The sequence below is a fragment of the Miniopterus schreibersii genome (assembly GCF_964146895.1).
Source record: "Miniopterus schreibersii genome assembly, chromosome: 12".
NCBI classification, from domain to species: domain Eukaryota; kingdom Metazoa; phylum Chordata; class Mammalia; order Chiroptera; family Miniopteridae; genus Miniopterus; species Miniopterus schreibersii.
The window spans coordinates 17,443,193-17,461,233 of NC_138112.1; the positions used below are offsets into that span (position 1 = coordinate 17,443,193).

General features: G+C 36.5%; 1 protein-coding gene across 1 annotated transcript in view; it reads right to left on the minus strand.

The window, feature by feature from the left end:
• Positions 1–1,194: 1,194 nt before the first annotated feature.
• Positions 1,195–18,041, minus strand: part of CNTN5 (contactin 5) — a 968,886-nt gene continuing 952,039 nt past the window's right edge. Inside the window, exons 22-25 of the mRNA XM_081155637.1 lie at positions 14,755–14,941; positions 14,213–14,325; positions 8,117–8,285; positions 1,195–3,901 (exon numbers count right to left, since the gene is read on the minus strand). Of these exons, the coding sequence (XP_081011763.1) occupies positions 3,801–3,901; positions 8,117–8,285; positions 14,213–14,325; positions 14,755–14,941 (570 nt within the window). The 3' untranslated portion in view covers positions 1,195–3,800. The remainder of the gene's footprint in view (positions 3,902–8,116; positions 8,286–14,212; positions 14,326–14,754; positions 14,942–18,041) is intronic.

The window sequence follows — 18,041 nt, forward strand, 5'->3', positions numbered from 1 at the left end:
CTATGTGGTTAAAATTCTTCTATAAAGAAAAACTTCTACTTATTAACCATTGGTTGACATTAGTTAGTTTCCTTATTTTTCATTTATTCTTAGTTTTTGGAGGTTGCTTTGTTTTTTCCTTTTTGTTTGATTTTTAAATTAATGTAAAATATTTATGTACTTCCAAAGTCAAAACTATGAAATAAATACATTGAGAAGGAGATTGCTTGCATATTTGTCCCCATGTCCTATTCTCTCCCAACTTAGAAGGCAACAATTTTTATTAGTCTTTAGTTTATTCTTCCATTATATCTTTTAGAGAATATTACCAAATGTGCCTGTATTTTTCCCACTTCTTACACAAAAGTGAGCATATATTTACTGTTCTATACCTTGTATATTTACATAACATTGCATATTTTTGCTAATCTTTCTTAGAAATTGATTCCTAGGTCTAGAATTGCTGGGTCAAAGGGTAAATCTAGAAAACATTTTACTAATGATTGCCAAATTCTCTTCATTAGTTAAATTTTGTTTTTGAGAAGATTTAGAAAATACCGGTTCCCTAGTCTCTTACCTAGTGAATTGGAGCTTCGAGATTTGGGTTCCCAGGTGATATGGATGATGACTCAGGTCTGGGAAGTCTGTTCTAAAGGACATTTTTAAAGGCCAACCTTAAATTAAATCCAATTAATTGCCATCTTGATATGTGCTAGGTCCTGTGCTGGGCACTGGTGAGAAAAATCCTAAAACGAATATAATATAGTCTCCCTTAGAGGATCTCAAAGACTAGATAGTGGGGGGGAAACACTCATAAACAAATCATTGTAACATCCGTGACTGCTGCTATAATAGAGGTGTACACACAGTGCTAAGGAAGCACAAAAGAGTGAATGACTGTCTAGGAGAATTGTACCTGGGATAGACTGGGGTACACTGTTCCTAAAAGAAGCAGAAGTACACATTTAAAAAGTCATTTAATAAAGTCTCCTTCCTGAGAAGAAAGAAATCATGACTCTAAATATGAATTTATCCCATTTGTACTATTTTTTGGCTTAGTTTATTCTTTGATATAGCTTCCAATTTTCAAGTTGGAACTACCATGGGCATCTATAGATAATGATATTTTCAGTGTGAAAACATTACCATAATCATGAGCATACTGTGTGTGCTTGATATAAATTATGCCATTCATGTAATTGACAGGAGAGAAGATAAAAGTCAATAAAAAGAGAATTATTTATTAAAAAGATCTAATGTTACAAGAACAGTACACAGAATTATTATCTGACTGTGCCTTCCACACGGTATATACCCTTATATATAGTACATATATACAGACTGTATACAATATATTTAACGGTTTGACGTGGGGTCCACAGTACCTTCATTTGGATATGCAAAACATTCACTTTCATGGAATTATTAATTATGAGGAGTGTTGTTTTCTTCGTAGTTCAATTGACATTATACAAAAATACAGTCTCTTTAGTGATTTAAGACTGTGGGGTTATTATCCCATCCAAGAAAAAGCTCACTCAGTGCTGCAGCTGAAAAATAATGTACCTTGATAAGAAAAGGTGTTTTGTTTTCTTCAAAGTAACAAGTATGCAATATATAAGTACATAAACATTTCAAACCTATTTTTAAAAATAGGTTTATGATGCAAAGTACATATTCTGTGCATGTCGGGTAAAAACATCCCATATCTTTGATTCCTGTGAGAATACATCAGGCATTCTATATTTAAATATTCTGTCAGATATGTACCATCCATCAGCTAGTTGAAAATATTGGTTAATTTGAATTTGCCAAATACTGACATATTTTAGGGGGCTTTGTTTTATAAGAGTTCCAGTAATAACTTGATTCTTAAAGTCCTTCACTAAGTTTTATATAAAATACCATGAAAAATGAAGAAAACGTTTTAATTAATCAAATATGAAGTAAAGATTATTGCCCATTCTTTAATATTCTTGCTGCATTTTTTTTTCAGATGCATGTTTTGCTCCTGCAAGCTATACCACACTCAGGAAAGCTTGTATTTCGCCTGCCTGGTAGTTAGCATCCCTCTCTCTGCAAAGTCCAGCCTCTCCCATTACCAAGGAGGTGCTCCAGGAAGGCCACTTGGCTACTATTATTCACTGACTTCACTATTCATCAACTGTAGTAATTTACTACAATGATCTGTTCACTAAAATAGTCTTCTAAATCACTTCTTATTTGTTTAGGGGTGTCTTGGACATAGTTCCCCCAAAAGAGAAGTAATAACCAACATAAATAGTTGTACTGTGGCTCTGAAGCCAATTCTTCAGGATGTTCAGAACAGAAACTCCAGCCTCTCCTCTGATTCTACAGGAATTAACCTCTAGAGCCACCAGGTTGAGCTCAATATTGCTTTTGCTGTTAAAGACGCAAGTAGAATGAACAGCTTTAGATTTTATAGAGGAAAATTGCTTTTTGTTCTCCTATGAACATCACCTATTAACAACCAAACTGTTTTTTGGCATATGACTTTGCAGTAACTTTCCCTTCTGGCACCTTCTTGGGTGTGATGCAAACTCTGGCAGGTTCTCATGTTGGTTAGAACTTCTGTGAAATATCACCAAGTAGAAAACTTTTACCTCACTTTCTAACAACTATCTAGGATCAATTAGGTCCAGGTTGACTCCTCCAAATAGCAAATGAGGCTCACCTTGTACTGAGGCCATGTTTCCACAGTTTAATTTAAAAAATCAATTTTTCTTAGAGATCTTCTTTATTTTAACAATTGGTAACATTTTATAAGTGGTATGTGATGCATGGAACTGTTTAAAAATCAAAATTTGTTATGCTTGAACCATTTTAATTTACAGGCTATAAGTGTGCATAATTATTTGCACAATAATTTTTCATTGCTCTTAAACTTATTTGCAATTAGAAGAAAAGCTTGGACCTAATTCAACCTTTATTTTGGCAGTAGGTGGGGAAATGGGAAGCTGTGTCTGTGTTCATTTCATTTACAAGTTAGCACCCTTCACAGCAAGTCTGTGTCTGCAGTTTTCAGTAATCATATTTTTGTGACTTTAAACTATCTTTTATTATTAAAAATAAACATTTACTATATTTGCATCTAGATAACATAGTACTTGATGAAAAACAACATCATTTAAATTCATTTGGACTCACTTTCTATTTATCTTGCACTAATATAAATGGCTTATTCCCTAACCTAATAACTTGCTCTAAGGGATGCATATAGAATAGCATATTGACAAATTTTGCTATTTCACTATGCAATCATACAATATTTTTCGATAAAAGTTTTGTATACTTATCCTATAATGGTCCACACAACTGAAATATTTTTCATATCTCCTGCCATTTTGTTAGTTGAAATATCAGCCCAAGGGAAAATGAAAAACAGTAGATTCAGAGTCTTAACCAAAGTTTTCATTCTTTGTTTTATATTTGTGTTTGAAACAGGTCTGCTAGAAACCACTTACTTAACAAATGGATGGCACGCACTTAGGGTCATCAGATATAAAATCAAATTTCAACATGTTAAAAAAGTAAAGAATACATTTGACAGAAATTACATTTGCTTAAAAAAATCATTACGTACAACCTGCATATTTTTATTGGACCAAGGACTGTCCTCTCCATTGACAAAAACCAAAGAAAAACCTGATGGATAAGTAATGTTCCCCCAAACCTCCTATAAGTGCATCATGTGTCATCCCAAGTTTTTAAAGCTCATCTCAGTGTCCTGGGTCTCCACTTACAGTACACTCTTCACCACTATTATCAAGGTAAAGAAAAGCAAATTAAGCCTGCAGTTTTCACCAAGAGGTTGAAGGAATCATCAATGCCAAGAGCAACGTCACTGATGATAATGTGGAGACAGTGTGGAGGGTTGACTGAGCACTAGTGATTTTTCCACCTGTGAAAAAAGAGAAACAGTAAATGGAGAAGATTATTTTGGTTTTACTTGAGCTAGGAGAGAGTTGTTTTTAGGTTTGTAAGACAAATGAATGCAACATTGGTCCTATTTCTGATGAGAATGTTCCTAGTATTTATGAAACAAGACATTGTCTGGGATTCCCAGAAGTTTTATGGAGGGCAGACATATATATGGAATATGGTATTAAAAAGGCAATGTCATGTCTAACAAACACATCCAACCAGGAGATTCAATGTAAGTTTAACCAATGATGCACCGGTGGAAAACATCCCACATTTGCAAGTATGAAAAATAAAAAAAAAATTCCTATAGTTGCGAGTATGGAGCAAAAATAATTTGTAAAAGTTGGCTGCAATAAGAATTTATAATTTAATTATTTCAGCCAATTTTTCAATTTAATAATAACAATGTATTATTTAATTTATTTAAATGTCCTTGGTTGATTTGACATTTCAATTGTGTAGGCTTAAATTCTAGATTTTCATACCGAAGTTGCCAAAGGAGAGCTATCTTTCATCAGTCTTACTTATAACCAGAAGTTCTTCCTTCTTGAGACCAAAAATACTATATGCAGTTAAGGTATAAGGGGGTTGTTTGATTGAACTGACTGATCTGAATTGATTAGTTTGAAGTAGTTGTGATAGCTCTACAAGCTAAGTGCTACCCTTAGATCTAACTTCAGGAATGGTTCTTTAAGCCAAAAGTCTTCTGAAATATCATCATCATAATTTATATCTAATGAATGTTTACTACATGCCATGCACAGTACTAAGCCCTTTATATGTATTATCTTATTTGATCCTCAAAACATTCCTGTGCACTAAGTACTATTATTTACCCTCCTGCTGCAGATGAGGGAACTGGTCTTAGAAAGATTACAGAACTTGCTTAAAGTCACTGAGCTAGGGATTAGTGGAATCAGATGCTCTTATGTTTTGTCTCTCTTAAAACAATGATTGGCCTTGGTTAAAGCCTTAATGATAGATTAATAATAAAATCTACCGCTCGATTTTGGAATCATTCTTCTGTCACGTTATCCTCTCTGGCCAGACTAAGTGTTACAGCATTCTGGGTGTGATTTTCATTACAGAAATAAAGTCAAATTTATTTTCCAGATATTTACTTAAGTTCTGAAGAATCATTTGTTTTGCAAGTCACATGCATGCAAAAATGACACATCTTTGCTTTGAAAATTTTTACAGCTAAGGCACTACTAAAACCTATTAATCAACACATTGGAGAATGTTACATGTATTTCGACTTGTAGAAAATGGGGTTATTGTGAAGTGCAGGCCACATGTGAGCTACAAGGCATGACAACAAAGCCTTGCCAGGGTGGTATGTGCATGCTTAATAAATAAAAACGGTGCAAACATCCTTTCTACTTATTTGAGTGGCCACGTCCTTGTTAAATCAAGTTACATGACATTTTAGAATAACATCTCACTTGCAGAATGCTAAGCAGAGTCCATATCTCAAATTCTACGTAGACTCCACAAAGTAAAAACATACTGTTTTGGTATAATAAAACAAAACCAAGAACAAAACAACAACATTGAATTAAGTTTTAGTCTCAGCTGTAAAACTAACTCTCTATTTCACTGGAGCAAGTCATTCAACTTCTTAGGCCTTTAGTTTTGGAAAATATGTTGGAAACAATCATTGCTCATGTTTTACATTAATCAGCTTAACAATAACCCATGACCTTCGGACCAACTAATGTTTTAAGGTCTAAGATAGACAATACTATGAGACTTCACTTTATAGGAACCCAGGAAAAGGTTGCACTGGACAAAGTATTTTAACTAAAACATAAAATTTTACTTGCCCCCCGCATTGGAATAGAAGTTTTGAGTTAATTGAAGTATAAATGGGAGAATCAAGGTCTTTATAAGTTACCTCCAAGCTTGAGGTTGATTTTATTCAGATGATACTTTAGAATTTGATTGTGTAAGAATATGAAAGGAACTTTAGAGAGTCAGAGAATAATAAAATACCTAACTCATGAGGCTGCTGTAAGAAGAAAATAAGGCAATGTATGAAAAACACATAGCACAATGCCAAGAACATAAGTAGGGCTCGGTAAGGGCTCTTTGTATTGTTGTTATTAGAAATACAGGATTATGAAGCAAAGAAAGTCATCATCTTTTTCACTTTTCAAAATACTAATCTTTATAGTCTTTCAAGGGGCTCTTTAAGATTGAACACTCACATCTAAACAGTTCAATTGTGAACTAATAAATGTCTCTACATTATTACTTTCATTGCTCTTGAAACTATACTTTTATAGATGAATTAAAAAGTACATTAACTTTTGGTGTGGCCACAACTTACTTTAATTCTTAAGTCTTTTCATCTGAATTTCTGAAAAAGTCAGATTTCCTGCATCTTATGTGTTTTACCTTTAACTCTTACTTTTGAATTCATTTTAGATGCACCAAAAAGGTGTAAGAATAGAACAAGGAATTCATTCTGATTCCTTTAATGTTTGTTTTATCATTCTTGCTGTATTATTCTTACAATAAGTATATACATTTACATTTTTTTCTCCTGAACCACTGAGAATTACAGATATGATGCCCCTCTACCCCTAGGTAGTGCATAGTTTCTAAAAACAAGATGTTTTCTTATATAACACAGTATTATTTTTAAAAACAGAAAATTAATATTGCCATAATATGAAGCTACCGACATTATTTAAGTTTTGTCAATTGCCCCAATAATATCCTTTATCTCATCTTGTATTTTTATGTAAGAATTTACTTATCAAAGATTATATCAATAGCTTTTCCTCGAAGTTGCAGTCTATCTCACTATTTTCTTTCCTACATTTGCCTTCGATCTCATTTTGTGGCATCAAAAAACTTCATATGCAATACTTCTTTCTGCTCTTAATCCAAAGAAATAAATATTTTGAATGTAAAAGAGCCAAATGCAGAGTCCTAAAGGATGTCACTTGATATTTCTCTTTAGGTTGATAATTCTGCTTGGGAATGATTGCTCAATAAATTATCCATTAATTAAATGTTTATTAAATGCATTTTATACGAGTTTTTAATGGAAATTGTTTTATACTTTCTTAGTTAGACATTTGCATATTTAATTAAATCTTTTGTTTCCTATTTGATTACCTCAATGAAATGGTTACTTTCATCCAAATTTGTGCAATTTTTCCTTCCTTTAATCATTTCCCCTTGCTGGTATAATAATGATGGTAGTGGTGAAAATATGTGGCCTTGGAGACAAGCATACCTGAGTTTGAATCCTGGTTCTCCTAAGATAGTGTGATCTTAGGCAAGTTATTTCAATTTTAACTGTAAATTATGAATATGTAATGCTATCTACCTCATATGATTATTATTAAGATTAAGTAAGATGCTGTATGTAGTGCACTTATCACCATACCTGACATATAGTAAAGACTCAGTAAAAGCTAGAAATTATAAATATTGACAACAATTACAATGTTTGAATCATTTCTGAGGATCTAATATACAGTGCGGTGATTTTAGTTAATAATTCTGTAGTATATACTTGAAAGTTGCTGAGAGTAGATTTTAAATGTCTCACCAAAAAAAAAAAGAAATGGTAGTTATATGATTTGATGGAGGTGTTAACTAACACTATGGTGATAATCATTTTGCAAAATACAAATGTACCGAATCAACACATTATACACCTTCAACTTACACAATGTTACTTGTCAAAGCTGGGGGGATAATTAAAATAAACAACCATGCTCAATAAAATTTATAATTTATTTTGAAATCAATAAACATGATCAAATTTTAATATTAAACTTTTCTGTCCCTCACTCTCCAGTAGCTAATGATAAAGTCAGTCAAGATAATAGAGAAGTGGGTATGTCAAACTAGAGCAGTACCAGTTTAAAAGTAATATTTCAAAACCCAAATGGCAAGGTACTGCCTGAGACCAGGAAAGGCAAGGGAGTTTCACAATTAAGGGCATTTAAATGAAGATGTCATCTCCTTTGTTGGATTTATAGAAATTCTTCAATTTGAGGCTGACTACCATGGTTTACATTAATCAGAGGAAGAAATGGCCATCAGAGTGAGAAAAGAGACCCTTCACAATCTCTGAACCATGCAATTCATCACATTAATATTGGTGAGGTTTACACCATCTTGACATTTTTGGTGGTCATCAAATTAAACCTATTATGTTAAAACTTACCTGAATAGGATGGCACCCTGATTTGGGGACTAGCCGTTCCATCCCCTCCTTCACTAGATGCTCGAACCTCAATGATATAGACTCCAGCATCGGGGAGTGGTACCACTGCTTGAGGCTTCTGTGTTTCGATAACTTGACTGTTGCTGTGGCCCTCTTGCCTATAAAAAACCTAGGAAAAATAACAGGGGTTTAAACACTTGGTATTCAAGTGAGAATTTCAAATGTTCATCAACTGTCTACTGTATGTCACACTCTGAGCTAAGTACAAGGAGCTTACAGCTAGACAGGTACATAAGCAAATGTAATGTGTATGCTATATGCTGCTGTTGGAAGTACATAGCAGGTGCTATGAAAGTACAGACGAAAGAGTTTAATTCTGTCTGGGGGTGAGGGAAGGCTTTTCAGAGGAGGTGATGCCTGAGCCAAACTTTTAAAGATGAGTAACGTTCACCAGTTGTACAAGGGGAGGAGAAGAATTCTAGAAAAAAGGTAAGACAAGATTAAAACATACATCTAAGCAATAAGAAACCATATCACTGGGGTATGGCATGGAGAAAAGATATTTGGGAAGACACGTGAGAAATGAAACTAGAGAAGTATGTGGCGAGGGAGCAGACTCATTCTTGGTTATTTAAATAGTGTCTCGGAGAGTAGTCAAAGCTGTCATCTTTATAACATTTGAAAGAAGTAAAAAGAAAACTTGATAAATATATTAATAGTAAACCCTTAGCAATATAGAAAACAGCTGAGAAGTTAAACATTTTAATAATTATTTTTATTTTTGTGGTTGCTTGCTTTTTGGTGAACTGGCCTTTGGATGCATTGAGTAGGTAGCTAAGTTAAGCTTGTTAGATATCTATCTATGGCAGTAGAATTGAATATGTATTCATAGCAGAGCTTCAGAACAACAAATTAGGATACAGAATTATCCTGTTTACACATCAAAATATTAAGGTCATAGAGGTTACGTGATTTATGCACGCTCATGTGGCTAGTTAGGGTAGAAATTACATTAAGTTAGTATTCTGATGATCAGTTCAGAGCTACTTCACTCTATTGTATTGTTCCTACTCATTTACTTCCAATAAATCTTTTTTGGGGATCTAACAATCAAGTACAGCATCAGTTAATTTATGTTAAAGTGCATTTTTATTCAGTTTCATTGTTTCTGTGCTTTTTCATAATTGTTGGTATTATGATTGTTTTGTATAATGGAAAGAGCAATGGCTTTGCAATCGTACAGATATGGATTCAAAACAAACCTGAAAAATAAAAACAATCTCCCACACATTCCTATTTGTGCAAATGTGGGCAAGTTGCTAACCTTTCTAAACCTCAAGTGCCTCTACTGTAGAGATAATAACATTTATTTTATGGTTTTGTTAGGAGAGTAAAATGAGAAAGGAACTGGTACATGGGAAATGTAGTAAGAGAAAGCTGCTCTGCTTCATCATTGTTAATTGTCAATGGTCAGCACTTCACATTTGCATCACAAAATATGGACTGGCTTGGGAACCAGACAAAAATTTATAAAACTTTTTCTTATAAAAATGTGTTTTTAGCTTCAACTAACCTAAGTATAAGAAAAATACTTTTATAAAAGCATTATTTTTATATATTGAAGGCTGTCTGTGCTTGATCTTTCCTTCTACATTCTGGTAACATATGCTCCCTCTACTTCAGTTCCTTTATCTGTCATGATTTAAACTTAATTCAGGGTCTTGGTAGAGAAGTAACTTCTGCATAAAAGTATATAACATGTGCAATAACTGTATCTTCTGAAATTCTTATAAGGAAGGAAGCCACAGCCTCAATGTAGTTGCAAAGTGATAAGAGCATTAATCTAATATTTATTGGGCATCTCACATGGGTCAGGCATAGTGCTACATACTGGAGGTTCATCAGAGAACAAGACCACATGGTTTCTGCCCTTAAGGCACTCATAGTCTAATACATAGTGGTGATAGGTAACAATGCAATGAAGTGTGATATGTACTGCAACAGGAAACATATTTCATGGTAAAGCAATACATGCGGTGGATGCTTAGTCAAGATATGGGGAATCAGACACACTTCTTGAAGGATGCCTATAGTAGTTTCTTTCAGCTTTAAAATGACAATTGTATCAGAATTTATGCTTCTCATTCTGGCTGTAGCAGTGCAATGAATTAGAATCCTGATCATCCATAGGTAATTAGAAAGCAAATATATGGCAATGGGAAAGTATGTAAATTGGTGAGGATTGGCAGGGGAGTGACTATTTTAGAGGACATTGTTATTATGATTCAATAAATTACAATTCTTATGACAAAGAAAAATGCAGCTAGTATTGCATATCTAATTTTGCTGTAAAATCCAGAGTTGAAGACAGATTTATGGATCAGTTGAGATTTAGGAACAAAAGGTGAAAGCAGAAAAAATATCAATTGATGGTAACAAAAGGAGTTTGAGATTAAATGTGGTTTTTATCAATACATCCAGGGAGATGTAGTGCTATGAGTTGGTAAGTAGGTATACTAAGTGAAAAGGTACATTAAGTTCCTGGTTAGTCTTAGGTGCTTTAGAGAATCTTGGCTCACTCTAAAATCCTGATTTAGAAAAAAAGAAACAGAATGAGAAATATGAGAAGGTTAAGAGGTTATAAAGACATGTCAGAAATAGTTATTGACAGTAAAGAGATCAGGGAGTACTTTGAAAACCTGGAAGTTTATAGATTGGCAGCTGCGATGACAGCTATCTTTAGGCATAAAGGAAATTGTCATGTATTGTCAAGACTATTCTTAAATTTTCCCTAAAAAACTGAGAGCTGTGTATCATCCACAGAGAGTTTCCTAAGCAAAAAATTAATACAGAACTACTATTCTCAAAGGCATCATTTGGAAAGAGCTAGTCTGTATGTCTGATGGTAACAGAACAATGGGGTGAGTATGCTTAAAAATATAACAGAATAAATTTGTGCTGGTTCTACCCACAAGTGCCCCTGAAAAGATGGATCCTATTAAAGGCCTAGTCGCCAGCTGAGCATTTTGGGAATAGTTAATGGAGACAATTGCTCTTCATTATAGAGTGTGAGGATTCCGAGCCCCCAGCGGTAATGGGTGGGTGAGGAGGAATCAGTAAGATTAATAGAATCTAGATGAAAAGAAGCTGGAGCCACAAGTACCAGGGAGAAGCCACTGGCTGTAGAGAGGCTGAGAAGCACTTCTAAGAACAGGCCCTCGTTTATCCACTCACATAGTGAAGGGCACCTAGGTAGCATCTCTATCCTGGCTATTGTAAATTTTCCTGCAATGGACGTAGGCGTGCATATATTTTTTCAAATTAAGTGTTTTTGTTTTTTTCCGATTAATACCCAGAAGTGGAATTGCTGGGTCAAGGCAGATCTATTTTTAGTTGTTTGAGAAATCTCCATATTGTTTCCCACAGTGGTTGCATCAAATCCTGTCATTTGCAACATGGATGGACCTAGAGGTCCATGCATATATTAAGTGAAATATGTCAGACAGAGAAAGACTAATACCATATAGTTTCACTTATGTGTGGAATCTAAAAAAGAAAAAAAATCAACAAACAAAACGAAACAAGACTCTGACACAGAAATCAAACTGATGGTCGCCAGAGGGGAAGGGGATGCGGGATGGATGAAAAAGGTGTGAGTGAATCTAGTCAATAATATTGTGATACATTTGCATGGTAATAGGTGATTGCTAGGCTTGGTGTGGTGATCACATTGCAAGGTATATAATTGTTAAATCATTTAACCCTGTATAACCCGAATATAATACTGTATACCAACTATGCTTAACAAAAAAGCACAGGAAACAAAATAAACTGATGAACAAAATAGACCCAGAGACATTAAAGCATGCAACAGATTGATGTATATAAGAAGGAAGAGGGGGGTGGGTCAGGGAAGAGTGTAACCAAAGAACTTATAAGCGTATTTGTATAACACAATAGTGTGGTGAAAGCCTGGGCAGGGGTGGGAGCCTGGTGTAGGGTGTTAATGGGGGGGGGGGAAGGAGACATCTGTAATACTTTCAACAATGAAGATAAATTTTTAAAAAAAGCACAGGGTCTTGAAATAGTCCTGGAGAAATAATGTACAGCATGGTGACTACAGTTAATAAAGGAAAAATAAAAAAGAACAAAAGTTTCTTATGGGCAATTTTCAGAAGTTTATCTGTGTTGTGTGTTGTTCACTCTACAACCTCCCATCCCCAATTTCCATAAAGTCTGATATATATTTGGCATTATGTAAGCTACTTCTCTCTTAATTATTTTATTATGAAAAATTTCAAGCATAATTAAATGTAGAGAGACTAGTACAAGATATTATATGTGAGTCTTTTTAATTGATGGGGATCACAGGAAAGAGTCTGAGTCCCATATTTGGAGTGAGTATAAGTTGAAGGAAAGCTCTAAGTTACAGGAAATCAAGAGACTAGAATGGCCATAGACTTTAAGCTCCCTGAGAAGCTGGAGAAAAATACAGGTAGGCTTCAAAATTCCACAGGGTGCGAGATATAATATCAATCCAAGTGTACATGTATCTCAGGAGTGTGGAAGGCCCTGATGTCTGAGTTGAACAAACAGGCAAAAACACCTGTCTACACTGATGGATACCTCTACCTGCGTCAGTTAATTAATTTATTCATCCATTCTAGAAGCACTGGGGATAAAGAGATGACTAAGACAGGGTCCTTGCCCTCAATCGTATGTAGCCTGGTTGGGGAGACAGTTACACATAAAGAGGAAGAGCAATGACAGAGACAGATTTATAGTGGCAAATGTGAACAAAGAGTGGGATCCCCTCACCTGGGATACCTATGTTCAACCTCGTATTCTTCAGGTCATGTGGTAATTTCTCTTCTCATCTGAGAGGTGCCTAAAGCCAAATGCTCTTCCAGGTAGCATTTGCTTTCATCTAGTTTTCCCTTGAGTTCTGTTTGCCACTCCAGTTTGGGAGACTGTTTGCCATAATTATAATGATGTGCGGTTGGCTCTTGGATGGTTTATCACCCTTATTGGCCATACTGCCACCCTTAGTCATTGAAGGATATATTTGCGTTAGAGGACAAGTTGTGAGGACAAGGGGAAGGGGAAGGGAAAAAAAAGAGTAAGAAAAGGGCTCAGGAAATGGCTCACCTGCCCTCCCCATAAAGGTCAAATTGAATATCCCTGAGGATTATGACAGATTTGAGTGTGTATGTTTGAATGTGAGGGTGTCTGTGATCCATACCAATTACATTCTGTAAGAAATGCTGCAGTTTGAGTCTTAAAATGTTCTTACTAGATATTGCTTACCTTAAAAAACATGTTCCATTTTTCCTTAGAATTTTGTCACTTTATGTATAAAATGTTACCATCTCTGACTGTTGAAAAGCCCCCTAAATGATTCTTTGCAGTATAAATATTATCATTGAAATATTTTAAAAATCTACTATAAATAATATTAAACTAATGACTGTCTGGAGCTTGAGACATAAATAGAATCTGACCTATGGACTAAAATTTGAAACTCAGCCAATGCAATACAAAGGCCATATATATTTAAAAATCAGAGACAAACTTGTTTTTCAAGAACAAACTCTAAATGTTTTCATATTTCCAGATTTCTTGCCGACACAAAGCAGGGTAACCACATGTGAAATGGAATATCTATTTTGGAGTTTTCTGTCTCTCTCCGTGAACTCCTTCCTGTGCAGGGTGCTGGCCTAGCATTTTTTCTTCCTCTGTTTCTTCGCTAATAGAAAGTCTTTCTATCAAATAAAGTCATCCGGAATTTGCCATCTGCCAGCACAGTTTGCCTGCGGGGAGAGGCCGCCAGGACACTCTGTCTACGCTCTGCTGGTTCAGATGCTGTGCTTCATGGGACCCTCTACTCGAGGTGTTGTTGCTTTTCCTGCCCATTCCTTTCCTAAGCCTGTGCAATTGAAGCTGACTCTGCTTGTCTTGGCTTTCTCACTGAAGAAAGGCTCTTTCTAGGGATACAGGTAGAAAATGATTGAGATAAAATCGGTATGTGAGTGGGTCTTTTTATGCCTTATTAATTGTTCAAGACATGTCTACCCAAGAGAGCGAAGAAACACTGACCTTGTAGCCCATGACTTCGGATTCGTTGGCTAATGGTCTGACAGGTTCCCAGCCCAGAGAAAGCTGTGAGCCTTGCTGCTCCCACCGGAGGTTGCTTGGTGCTTGACTAGGGGCTGCAAAAGAAAAAGTGAAAGAACTGACAAGGAGTCTTAAATGCATTTCCTCACTTACATCCTTGTGTTCCAGTCTTTTCGTGTGTTTAACAGTTGGCTGGCACCACAGGCTGCCTTCCAGCTAGAGTCAGATGAGCAGGGTTTGCTCCCGAATTGTCATTTTAATAATCACTCTATTGAGCTTTTGAACCTGAATCCTTTTACCTCCCTTTCGTGTCAAAATCGCTTAGCCTTGTTTCACAGGAAGATAACCTTCATCTACTGTGAATGCAGAATTTTCTGAGCTATTTTTAGAATTCAGATGTAAGCAAGACTATGAATCAAAACTCTCCATCAAACTGTGCTTACTATGTGCCTCACGTGGCATTCAGCAGTGTTAAAGGATGTTTCCTTTTAGTCTGAAACAAACGAAAAGCCCGGGCCACTTACGGGATTTCTTGGTGGTTGCGCTCACTTCACTGCTAGGTGGCCCGTATCCAGCTCCGTTATAAGCCCTCACGGTGAAGTGATATAATGTATTTCCTTCCAGTCCCGTCAGGATGATGGATGACTCATTCCCCCTGGTTTTGACTGTTTCTGCTGCATCTTCTTGTTCCACGTCTTTCCGATAACTAACCTGTCAACAAATTATCACATGACACATTAATTTTAAAATTTCCCCTGTGCTTGTGATTACTTAAACTTTAAAAAAAATGTTTCTCACACTCATCTGTAGGAAATTACACCTGTATCACCCAATTACCAGGTCCTACTAATGAGGCCAGAAGCACAGTCACTGCCCGACGTGCAACTGTGTGAACTGCCCACTTTGCGTCTGTGCCAAGCAGTCCTCAGCGAGGCAACGAAAGGCGCTACCTTGTGGTCTGGTAGCGTGAAGGACTTTCAGGAAGACTCACTGAAAATAACCGAAGGCTTTCTCTTCTCTCCTAGTCATCAGAACCATTTACCACTGAAAGCCACGGCGCTTTGAGTGAATTATTAGAGAAAGAACGAAGGATACCTCCTGCTGGGCCCTGTGTAAAGTGAACACACAGGCTGCATGGGTTTACTAGAGGGTGACAGGACACTCCTGATAACTTGGAGTGGTCTGAGCGTAGAGAAACCGCATTGCTTGGTGATGGGAGGGAGGCAGAAAGGAAGACCGTTTGTCAAAGCACAATCTGTACATTGAGATGCACTCTTCTGGTTCTGATCTCGTGGGGCTGGTCTCAGACCAAACTTGATCCCTTCGTGAGATTCAGTAATTGCCTCTGCGTAACTAAAGCTTAACTTTTTCAGACACTACACCTTCACTACCCGCAAGTGCATAGAACAGTTTTTCCCCCTGTACTTATTTACTGTGGTGAAGGTAATGAAAAAGTAGTTCCCTTTTCCTGATTAATTGCTGGGGTGAAAGAAGTGGATCCCTGCACCCATGTCATCTGCCTTGGAGGGCTTGGCCTACGGCACAGGAAGAGAGCCAAACAGCCGCATTTTTCAGATTCTCTTTCAGCTAAGGTTGCTGCTATACAATGTGGGCAGGGAGGAGTTTGTTTGAAACTTGAACTCTTTTGGGACATGCCTAGGACTGCCATTTCCTGTTGTGGCCGTAGGAAGTCATGACAAGATCTTATCTCTCGGGGGGGAAAAAAATGATGTTGCATCACCATGCTATATTAAAGGCCTCTGCCAGCCCAGATGCTGACTGAAGGCAAAGGGTGTAAGAAATGGGCAGAGAAGGAAGAAGTTAGAAGCTGTAACTGCAGCTTCATGAAATGAAGACTGGAATAGCCATGTTTTCTTCTTTGCGTTGTTTTATGTATAAGTATCAAATAACTCAGGCCCCTTCCTTTCTTCTAATATTTTTATAGAGTTGTGGGTGACTTTCTAACGTGGTTTTCAGTAGAGGAAGACTAAACCTTCACCCTGAGATGGATGGATGGGTGGAGCTTGCTGTGGCTCTCCCCTCCAGGGCGATGCTGAGAGCACCTCTGCGTGCATGAGACGTTTGCACCAAATCAGTGTGGAACATCATCATCGCTAATTGCTGCTTCGGGGGAATTGTTGAACTGGGAAAAGCATGTGAATGGATATTGAATAACCAAAGGGTTATGGCACATTGGTGTTCAACATCCATTTTACCTTCCTTTTAGTGTCTTCTTGTACTAAAAAGGAGAAACAAAAACCGTATTTCTGAGAGTCCCTTGCAGTTGGGAATCTCGCTCTGTTCAGGTTCCGCCAGTCAGACGCACATGCCTGAGATTTGAATGCAGAAGCGACATGCAGGTTAAACGTCCTCGGCTTCTGCTTTTCTGCAGGCAAGCATAGTAATGGAGTCATTACTTCCCTTCTCTCCCCCTGCTGCGACAGCATGGACGAATGACTTGCTGTCTAGCCATTAGCTTTATGGGAGTCAAGAAGCAGGGCACAGGACATCTATTTTGCTGGTGCAAATCGCAGCAATCACGGTGAGATTCTGGAGCTGACAAAAACAGCAGAGGCCCCCAGACTACAGCAGCTTCCTGAGTGTCGTGACACCCTGATCACGGTGGCTTCCAAACCCTGACAGTGGAGTGAGCTTCTGGGCTGGCGGCTGCTTTTAGAAGATAACAGAGCCTTCCTTTATGGCTTCATCCCATAGTTTGACTTTAATAGTCATTCTTGAAAGCTCACCCTTGCGTCTGTTCATTTAACTCAGTAATTTTGTAAACCATTTAATACCTATAATAAAACACTTCTGACTTAAACTAGTTGAAGCAATTCAGTTTTTGTAATTGAACCCTGATACAGCTACACAGATCTCTAATTTATATATATATTTAAAATGCTGATATGATAATCAGATTCCTATTTCATATCCCTGTCTCTTCGGAGAGCTGAACTGGCATACAGCTAAATGACTGAACTTCAGAAATTTGGTTGATTAAGCTGGACTCCTCTAGCACTGTCTTTTGTGTGATATTGACCCCATTATTTCCCATTGTGAGAACTAGCTTTTCCTACTTGATCTCTGAGCATATTTTTAACTGAAGAAACCTGTTATTTTCTTTTTTATTTTGAAATGACTTATTCATTTTTTTTTTTTTTTATAAATATGTCTTTATTGATTTCAGAGAGAGGAAGGGGGAGGGAGACAGAGAGATAGAAACATCAATGATGAGTCATTGATTGGCTGCCTTCTGCATTCCTGCTACTGGGGGTTGAGCCCACAACAGAGGGATGTGCCCTGACTGGTAATTGAACTGCCATCTCCTGGATCATAGGTCGATGCTTAACCACTGAGCCACGTTAGCCAGCCAAGAAATCTAAGTTATTCTCAAAATATAAAATAGACTGAGATGTCATTGGGTGTACACACATATATCTTTCCTTTCCAGTGATATGTCTGATTTCCAGTTCTCAGTTTCAATTTCCTTCAATTGGTTAATTATTTTAAATTAATTAAATATATATATATGTTTGAGAGAGTTGAGTTTGAATAAATTCAACAAGTTACAGATTTTGATACAAATACAACTTTCAATACAAAATCTGGACTTCTAAATATTGACTGTTTAATGTTACCATTAAAAGCTACAAAATAAATTAAACATAAGTAAAAGATAAAAAGTTTCCTAAGTAACTAATTGTGAGACAAAACCCCACACAAAACAAATTCTAGCAGCACCAGCTAAAACCTAGAAGAAAACCTAAAAATATCTACACATTCTTTCTTTCTAGCATGTAAACAAAGAGGC